This window comes from Pundamilia nyererei, unplaced genomic scaffold, assembly GCF_000239375.1.
Source record: "Pundamilia nyererei isolate P.nyererei 1_Seehausen unplaced genomic scaffold, PunNye1.0 scaffold00017, whole genome shotgun sequence".
Classification (NCBI taxonomy): Eukaryota; Metazoa; Chordata; class Actinopteri; order Cichliformes; family Cichlidae; genus Pundamilia; species Pundamilia nyererei.
The window spans coordinates 3,701,538-3,711,749 of NW_005187418.1; the positions used below are offsets into that span (position 1 = coordinate 3,701,538).

A 10,212-nucleotide genomic window follows, 5' to 3' on the forward strand; every position below is an offset into this window, starting at 1 on the left:
AAGTACAAGACACACGAGAAGACCTGCAAGTGCAAAACATCTCCTGTCTACTAGTATCGCCATCTGTTTCCTGCATGACTAACCAGGACACGCAGGTCAAATGTTTTGTGGCTGGATGTACCTGCAGAGATGACAGCGAGGCATGCAAACAGACAAGAAGCTGCTGTCCTCCCCTCGTGGAGGTGAGCCAAACACGGCTCTCGCTGTCTGACAGATAAACAATGAGAGCCACCAGAGAGGGCCGCTGCTTGTGCTGAAGCTACGAGAGCTGATTCAACACTTTGCAGCAAAGACGGATCTTTATTTACCACTGGCCGTGACACGTTTACAAAAAGCTCAGAGATTCATTTCAGTCACTTCCCCGTAAGATATACACGTAGCATTTAATCATAGCGTTGTTCACCTTGTTGAGGAAATACAGTGAAAGCTGCAGTTCTTGTTGTTTTGGCATTGCACTAATGTCAGGTAAACATTGAGGATGCTTTTGTGGGCTGCATGTGTGAAGGTCTTCTCCACTTGGGTTTGGCAACTTTCCACGTGCAGCTTTAGCAAAGCAGAGGACAAATGTGAGCCTGGCTCTCAGCGTTGTTTTAAGAGATAGATGACTAGAACTTTTTTAAATTTTTGCTGTAGAAATCCATGTGATTTCTGTTTGTTTTTTCACCTGTTTTTGTATGAAACCATGTTCTTGATGTTTTGAGAGAAAGTAAAACAGTCAATGTTATTCAGAAAACAGGCCTTAAATATAAATATAAAACAGCATCTAAAAATTTTCTTTATAGGATTTTATCAGTTTGTGGTTCCCGGTTCACCTCCACAACCCTGAACCCAGTCTGTGATCTACAGCAAAAGCCAATAAATCTGACCACCACGCTGACTGCTCCTTTAATAGACTGCATGTTTACTTTCATAAAGTTTTATCTCTTTTCCCACAGAGAGGCTAAAAATAGAAATACTACAGGGAAAAAAATAGTTCCAAGTTTGCTACAGGTTTTTCCATTGGCACTGGCACAGCACACTATGCTACTAACGGTTGCAACAGTGGCGTATATTTATTGCTATTTACATGAGGAAAAATCAAGGGGGGAAAGTGGCTTAAATAAATACACTAAAATGTAAGACTTGTCTTAAAATCTGTGCTCTAGTGTGCTGTATCAAAACTGGATTCTTAAAGTGATACTTTTACTAAAGTCAACATTTTAGTTATTACAATGATTGTGGCCGACGGCTTAACAGAGAAGATAAATGTTATTTATCGAGCAAAAATGCCAAACATTCACAGCTTTCAGATCCTAAAGTGAGAAATCATAGGAAAATAATCATTCGTTACATCTCTGCAAAGGACATGCATCATAGAAAAAGTGGTTTGAAACATGACAAGCCACTCAAAACCCATTCCTGGAGCTTTGTGTGCTCAACTTTCACTCATTTTTCCATATGCTCAATATTTTACACAAACAATTAATTTTGTGAAAATATGGATTAATACTCTACCTCCTTTCAAGCCAGTTTAAAAATATACAAGGCTTGCTGCTCATCTCAATCAATATAAATCTAAATTTATACCTGATTTAATTAGGCTAATCTCCCCTTCAAGGTCATCTTGTTGTGCACATCTGGATCACTTCCAGGGTAGCTATTTTTAGCACGCTCCTCCAAAAGTCCCGTTATGAACGCTTGCACTTTTGTATCTAAAATTTCACAGAGCAGCAAACATCAGCTGCTGTGTGATCCAGCTGATTACTGTTGATGCAAACTTGGTCTTTGGTTACATCCAGAATCCAAAGAGTAGCTTTAGCTGGAAGAGTCCACAGTGTCCAAGCACAAAGGTGGTGCTGCCAGGAGACATTTGTGGGGTTTTTCAATGTTTAGTCATTTCTCAGGGAGAGTTTTCCAACACTGATATTTACTTTAACCTCCTGAAGCATGTGAGAGATGACATCTGGTATGAACCATCTAAACAGTCTATAGAAAATCTTTTTTTTTAGCCACAGCAACAAAATCCGTGCTAAACACCTGCCACACATGCCAGATTTGATTGCCTCTGACATTATCCTCTTCTCCTAAAAAAAATCCAAGATGATCGGTTCCAGTTTCGACACCACACATCACAGAACCAGAGCTGCAAGAGGGTTTAATGGGACTTCCAAGCAGCAACCTAAAAGTAACAGCCACATTCAAAGTGCCGTAATGCTTCCTAAAGCGATATTCTTGAAGGAGAGATTGGTCAAATTTAAATCTCTTGTAGCTTTTTATTTTGCTGGGCATACACAGAACTTTACCTTCACACCACATAGGTCTTTTATTAGTCTTTAGTTTGGTAGGTTAGTGCATTTATAAAAATTAAAAAAAGACGAGAGGGGGCATGGATGCCTTCTTACTTAAGCCGTGATGACCTTGTTCATCCTAAGAGCATGGATTGTTTCATTTGCCGTTTTGTAATCTTCCTCATCAATATGTTTTTAGGACTTCTCAAAAAAGCCACTTGAAAAAGCTTCTTTTACCTCATAGAAAGGCTCACTGTGCAGTTTGTGATGATACCAGTCCACAAACACAGTCACAAGCAACAAAAAGGTGCATCTTCATACACAGGACTGGGTGGTAAAGCTGTAAGCACATTAGGTGCTACTGTTCTTAGGCCATGTTTTTAATTTATACAAAATAGCCTAATGCTTAGCATGTTTGGATGAACTATCACTTTAAGCTCCACAGATACCTAATATTACATGGTTATAAAACTTCTTGAATCTCTCCACAGTCTCGGAAATGCTTGATCACCTCCTGGCCTAATTTAGTTTTTGTATCCATGTCCTATTTTGTAACATTGGCTTTTTTGTCGTCTGACTGCCATCTTTCAGAAACTTCCAGAGAGTCTGCACTTTAGGTATCATCTTTAAGCTCCTTGGTTGTAGCAATTTTTCACAGCTCCACATTTTAGCAGTCTCTGATTAGTGAAATCCTGGGCCATTTGTCACCGAAGACACAACAGGCTGAATATTTCTGACCAAGTTATGACATGACCTGCAGGTACTCTGTGCAATTAAGAGCAGCACTTCATAAAATAGTCATTTTTCCCCACAAGTACGGATCACCTCTAGGGTAAAAATAAATAACAGTGGGATGAAGCATAAGAGGGGTGTCCTAGATGGAACTCTCATCGGGTTGCAAGTCCAGTTGTGTGTGTTTCCTTTTCTCCAGGATCCTGTTGAGCTCCTCTGTGAAGGAATGGTAGAGCGGGGACATACCGTCAGGGTCGGCCTGCCTCAGCAGCACGTAGCTGTTTCCGTTCATCTTCCTCAGCACGCTGGGCAGAGTGGCCGAGAGCCCGTTGGCATAGTCCATGTTGGGAAGCGGGGGTGGCATGGGAAGAGGAGGAGCCGGAGGAGGTGTTTTAGCTGGAGACATCTGGCCTTCACCTGGCACTATCTGGAGGAAGCCATCACCCAGGTCCCCAAAGCTCGGCACTGAGATGGACCGACGACCCTGACGGCCATTGCAGTGGCTTGAGATGGTTTTAAGTTCAAGGTGGGAGCTCCTTTTTCTCTCAGAGGCACCTAGGACTTGGAGACCTTGCTGGGAGAACTTCCGATCCTGAGAGGCTCGTCTAGTGCAGAAGCTTACATAAAGAAGGACCACAGTCAACACCAAGCAAAGCCCACCGAGAACCGCCACCAGAGAGATGTACACGGCCTCCATGTGTCTGTAGGTCTGAAACTCAGGTCTTGAAGGAAGTGGGGCAGGAGGCGAGGGCAAGGGCTGCTCAGTGGGGCTGCCGGTAGAGAAAACAGTCGGGCTGGAAATTGTAGTGGGGTTAGTTGTGGCTGTGGGTTCCACAGGGAAGTACGGCTCTGTGTGAACCCTTACTGTGTAGAGATAGACCAGAACTGAGACTGAGTTCTCGAGAGCAAAGCAGCGGTAAATGCCGCTCTGCTGGGTGCGAGCTCCGATTATCAGGAGGCCATCTGTGCCGATCCGATAGCCCGAATTGAGGTCGTATCCCTGGAGCTCCCTGCCGTTTAGTGTCCAGCGTGGAGTTGCCAGGTTGGAGCGTAGTTCACACTGGAGTAGCACGTCGTCACCCGACATCACAGAACGCCTCCGATGGACCACTGAGGATAAAAACAAGAGGACAAGAGACATGAGATGGAGTTAAAAAGAAGAGTGAAGTGAAGAAGACAGAAGAAGACTAGTGGATGAAGAACATGAGAAACAGTGTGACACAAATGCAGGAAGACAGAGCAATGAATATACAAGATGTCGGGTCACCAAGGTTACAATTTAAAAGTGAAGGTGAGCAACGTGTACAGCACCAGCATCGCTTTCCATCACATTTCATAAGCTGCTTTAAATGTAGCGAGCTCTGCAGTGCAGCCAGCAGGCCCGTCTGACCTCCAGCAAGAGAGGAACTGATCAAAATGTGTAAGCTGGGACCCGGGGGATGGGTAGGGAACATACACCTAATAAAATCCCTTAATAGATACTAAAAGCTTTAGTTATCTGGCAGAGAAGGAAGATGGAAGGAAGATTTTTTAACCCCATCATCTGTGAGACAGTCAGAAAAACTTATAAAGTGGGAAGGATGGTAAGGTAAAATGAAGAACTAACCTTTTTTAAAAATGAACAAAGACGCTGTGGTATAATGGATTTACAGTGTAGAAGTGAAGTGCACGTGAATGTGTGAAGCAACACGTACCATTTCCTGAATTCTCCTTGCAGCCCCTGACCCCTCTCAAGATATCCTGGGTTAGGTTCGACCTGCAATAGTAATTAGGAAAAATTTGCATTTAACCTTCATTAAACGAGAAGATAAGCGTTAGAGTAAAAAGCGAGTGTCTTCTGAGAGTGTCCCAGCTAAGATAAGCATAAATAACAGTGAGGTATAAAAATGCAGCAAAACTGTGATAAAGAGAAATGTGATTGCCATATCATAAAGAAGATTTCTCCATTCAAGATTTCGACACAAAACTACCCGAAAGCTGCAAATATTGAGCCATTTCTGCAGCTAAGCCTTAATATCATAAAAAGAAATAAACTTGAGATAGCTTGGGTTCCCAGCAATAAGAGGAGGATACCTAAATGCTTTTTTTACGCAGCCCACTGTGGATTAGTACTATGGATAAATTCCTCCTTTATAGAAGGATTAGTATAACAAAATGTTTTTCAAAGAAATAATATGGATATTGTAACTTAATAAGCTTTAAGAAGGAAGCATTACCATCCAAATCTTTTTGCTGCTTTCTTTGGATGTGATGCAGCAGCCAAAGTATAAAACAAATCCACGGGGAGGGCCGAAGTGTCTGCTGCAGTAATGGAGATTAAGATGTCTGCTACTCAGTCATGCAGAGTTAATGAAGAGAGGCACAAACAGTCCCCAGTGCAAAGAGTGAACACAAGCATGCCTGTTTACTGTCATGTACCACGTGCACTTTTCTTTCCACTGGAATTAATTTAAAAAATCCAGGTAAGCTCCTAGTAAACAAAAGAGGAATCTAACTTAGCAATTTTTGCATAGACCTGCATATCCTGCAGCCTATTACACCTGATGCTGGGCAACAGATAGGATACCCCTGGATGGTTTGACAGTCCTGTAAAACTGATTAGTGATATCATACAGTATTAGCTCCACCTCCAGTAAAGTGGCAGCAATGCAGCACATTTAAGCCTTGTGGATACGGTCAAGTTGACCTGCTAAAGTTCAAACTGGGCATCAGAATGGGGAAGAAAGCTCATTTAAGGCACATTGAATGTTGCATGGTTGTTGGTGCCAGGTTGGATGGTCTGAGTACTTCAAAAACTGGTGATCTACAGGGATTTTCCCACACAAACATCCCTAGAGTTTACAGAGAATGAGCCAAAAAAGAGAAAATATTTTCTGGGAGAAAATTCCTTGTTCAAGTCAAAGGTCAAAAGAGAATAACCAGACTTCTTCAAGCTGACAGGATAACAAGAGTAACTCAAATAATCACTCATTACGATTAAGGAATGTGGAAGAATATCTAATGCACAACTCGTTAAACCTTAAAGTAGTCGGGCTACAGCAACAGAAGACCACGCCAGGTGCTACTCCTGATAGCTAAGAATAGAAAACGACTAGAACTCATAGGATCAGAGTTTGGCGTAAAGAACATGAAGGCACACATTCATTCTGCCTTATATCAACAGCTCAGGCTGCTGGTGGTGTAATGTGGGGGATATTTTATTGGCATATATCCCACGGAGAGTTAAGGCAGCTCTGAATGCAAACGGGGTCCAAATGGTACTAACAAGGTGTTCCTCATAAAGGTTTGGTGAGTGTACATTAGCATTTATTTAATATTGACAAAATACTCTCAAAGTTTTAATTATTGTGTTTTACCAGTTGTACCAGTTTCTATCATGTAAATATTTCAGATGGCGATATGTAAAGTAAAATGTTACTGAAAGAGGAAAGACACAATTTCACTCACTTCCACCCTGTTTGTTTTTCCGTTCTACATGCAGAGCTACATGAGACATAAAGATTGAAATCATATCCAAATGGGTGGGGGCTTTTTTTGTGTGTGTGCGTACTTGAAATTCAAAACTTCCCATTATGTGCGAAGCTCCTGCTGAGCTGAACAGAGCTGATGAGAAAAATCCAGGTCAACTACATTGTCTTAGACCTGCTTTCATAGAAGATTTGTTGGAGGGATACAGAAGCTGTATAAATAATTAACTGTGCTCTGGTATTGTTTGGCCCAGAAGGAAGAAATAAACATAAGCTAAAAAAGGTCATGTAATGCAAAAATGTACAGCACAAAAAGTTAATCATCTTAATCACCTCTCCCTAATCTCCTGTAATTTTTCCAGAGGGCTTGATGGTAATGTTATGTTAAATCAACATGCCATCAGTTATGAGCAGTTCACCACATTATTTAACAGTTACATTAGAAAAAAATTAATAAAATCTAAATAAAAAGTACATTTTATGCTCAATTTTTCAGCTCATGTAAAAAAATAGATATAGAGTTAACAGAATATGACAAAATTAGGAAAAATCGGAGACTACAGAGCAGGTGGAACTGTGGAGAAGGATTAGGGAAGTATAGATTCAGGATCTATGGAAGAGCAAAGCAAATGTATCTTGTTTGTTTTCTGCCAGATCTCTGTAACCCCATTTGTTTTGCATGCATTGTGTAATTATGCATGTGTGTGACACTAAAATACATTGAGTCTGTGTCCTTACTGGAAATATTCTTTTTTTTGAGTGCATGTGCCCTTACTTTTGTGCACGTGAAGATATTTCCACACACACTTTCCCATCCCAGCCGCAGAAGGGGTCTCTGGCGAACACACAGTCATAACAGGAAGTGTACCTCTTGCAGGCTGACATCGGTACCTGCACGACTCCAGAGTGCGACCCAACATAGACACTCCTCTGTAAAACAGGAGCATATTTGGAAGATTTTTTCCTCATGTTAAATATTGTAATGCCCTTCAGTATAGACAGTGTATTTGTTCTTTAATCATCAGTTATTAATCGGTGGAGAAGGGAAGAGTTCCACAACCTTTTTGGGGTATGACAGGGATTTAGGCGCAAAGGTTGCCCATTTTCATTTAGATATAAATCCTTATTCTGTTAACGTACAGTTTTACTGTAGCTATATTTAAACCTACCAGAGCTGAGGAGATGACCAGGCTCTCTATGGGCTGTGGTTCATCAAACAGCTGCAGCTCTTCTATGATATGCATTTCTCCATCGATGTCCACAGCTCTATGCAACCAGCCGTCATCTGCAACAACAGAGAAAACCTTGTTGAGTTAAACTGAGATGTGAATATAACAAAATGCTGGTTGTATGAACAAGACTGATGTAGCCACTCAGTCTGAAACTCATGCTAGTGACAATTCTTTCTAAAGACTAGCAGGGGCAAAATCCACTGATAATAAAAAGATTGACCCTAGTTTTCACTTGATTTAATACCTCGGTAAACGCTATGCTGATTGCTTTATAGTCTCCATTTCTAGTTCCACCACTATTTCACCATGAGTTCCTCTCCTTTTACACAGATAGCAGCCAATGATGCAGAGGTATTCCTTGTAGCATGAGATGGTGCATTGTCTTGCATGAAGATGGTTGTGTTGCAGAAGGCACAGTTCTTCTCTTTCTACCATGGAAGAAAGCGGTCAGTCAGAAACTCCACATGCTGGCTCAAAACATGACTCCACCACCTCCTTGCTGACGATGCAGCCTTGTTGGGACATGGTGGCCGTCCACCAACCATCCACCACTGCATCCACCACTGCATCCATCAGTGAACAAGACTGTTTGAAAATTAGTCTTCATGAGTTCTGGGCCCACCACAGCCCTTTCTGCTTGTGAGCATTGGTTAGGGGTGGCCGAATAGAAGGTTTATGCACAACTGCAAATCTCTGGAGGATCCTACACCTTGATGTTCGCCGGGCTCCACAGGCACCAGCAGCTTCAAATATGTGTTTGCTGCTTTGTAATGGCCTTTTAGCAGCTGCTCTCTTAATCTGATGTATTTGTCTGGCAGAAACCTTCATAATAATAATAATAATAATGGATTGCATTTATATAGCGCTTTTCCGGACCCCTCAAAGCGCTTTACAATACCACTATTCATTCACTTTCACATTCATACACTGGTGAAGGCAAGCTACAGTTGTAGCCACAGCTGCCCTGGGGCCTTTATCTTTATCTTTATTCCATCCATGGGTTTAATTGAAAAACAACTTATTTAATCTTTATGACACTTAAACACAATTTGCATAATAATTTGGAATGCGGTGTATTGTTATTTCACTGCTAAATGCAGATATGGTGTTTATTTGGTCATTTCATTGGATTTCTTGTATGAAACTCACCAGTTCCCAAAAACAGAACAGTGTAAATATTTCCATCCAGTGCCGGCTCTTTGTGCACTGCTATCTTGACATAGTTGACACTTCTTTTGAACATGAGGGGGCGCACACCTATTGGGTGCACCTGTTTGGCCATCAGCGGGTGCCTTCTGGCGAAGGTGAGGACATTGTCTGGGAGATCTCGAGACGAGTTGATGTTCTGGGACCTGTGCAGATCTGTTATACACTGAAGATACAGACCGAAAAAAAGACTAAAAATACAGAACATAACAATCGCTGATGATGGTGGAGAGAAGGTTAATGATTTAAAACTTACAGAGCCGGGTCTTGGATCTGGGACTTTTCCTGTGTACTCCCTCCATTTTGAGTCTTGCACCTCCATGTACGGCCCTTCGAAAACCTTCTGCACATCTGAAAAGGCGTACTGGCAGATAGCAGACGCTTTGATATTCTTCCTGTAACACAATCCCCAACACCCCAAAGACATGTCCAGGGGACACACTCAGGATTAATGACTCAAAGCTGAAAAACGGCTGGATTGAATTTCAGAAGCATCACAGATCATCAGGCCTCACTGACAGGCAAAAGGTTAACTAGCTGACTCTTTATTCTATGAAAACTGTGGGTATTATGGTGGGTTTTTTTCCTTTTCACATTGGCATGTGGGAGTGACGTCACTGACAGGTGTGTAATTTTACCCCTTTATCTCTTCCAGAGGGATGCGTTTTCAACACTAGCATACAGTGCAAAAATACCCACTCCTTGTGAGTCATAAATAAAACAACCTATTTGTGGTTTTGGTCCTGCAGCTGTGAGGAAAAAGAAGAAGAAAAAGACTTTGTCCAACAGTATGAGTGATTAGTTGATTAGTTGCATGGTAAACCTTAACCTTGAGCCCTAAAGGTGAGATTAGTAATGGATGGAAAATGTCTTTGTCACACTCTTTAGGCCATTGTGTAGTCATCAGAGTCTTCAAAAGCATCAAAGTGAGGAAAATAAGAGCGAACTGAGACCAGAATGTGTCTTGAAACTACCAGGAAGTACACCTCAGGGGATTAGTCATTCTTACACATGTGAGTCTGATGCATAGTGATGACTACTACTCACACATGTGTAATAACAAAGCAAGCAAGCAAGCAAGCAAGCAAGCAAGCAAGAAAGCAAGAAAGAAAGAAAGAAAGAAAGAAAGAAAGAAAGCAAGAAAGAAAGAAAGCAAGAAAGAAAGAAAGAAAGAAAGCAAGAAAGCAAGAAAGAAAGAAAGAAAGAAAGAAAGAAAGCAATAAAGCAAGAAAGAAAGAAAGAAAGCAAGAAAGAAAGAAAGAAAGAAAGAAAGAAAGCAATAAAGCAAGAAAGAAAGAAAGAAAGCAA

The 10,212-nt window shown here is 41.4% G+C and overlaps 1 protein-coding gene across 1 annotated transcript in view; it reads right to left on the bottom strand.

The window, feature by feature from the left end:
• Positions 1-655: 655 nt before the first annotated feature.
• The window catches only part of sema4gb (sema domain, immunoglobulin domain (Ig), transmembrane domain (TM) and short cytoplasmic domain, (semaphorin) 4Gb), a 53,411-nt gene continuing 43,854 nt past the window's right edge, over positions 656-10,212 (bottom strand). Inside the window, exons 10-15 of the mRNA XM_005725864.1 lie at positions 9,161-9,299; positions 8,848-9,070; positions 7,636-7,751; positions 7,242-7,396; positions 4,694-4,755; positions 656-4,109 (exon numbers count right to left, since the gene is read on the bottom strand). Coding sequence (XP_005725921.1) covers positions 3,142-4,109; positions 4,694-4,755; positions 7,242-7,396; positions 7,636-7,751; positions 8,848-9,070; positions 9,161-9,299 — 1,663 coding nt within the window. The 3' untranslated portion in view covers positions 656-3,141. The remainder of the gene's footprint in view (positions 4,110-4,693; positions 4,756-7,241; positions 7,397-7,635; positions 7,752-8,847; positions 9,071-9,160; positions 9,300-10,212) is intronic.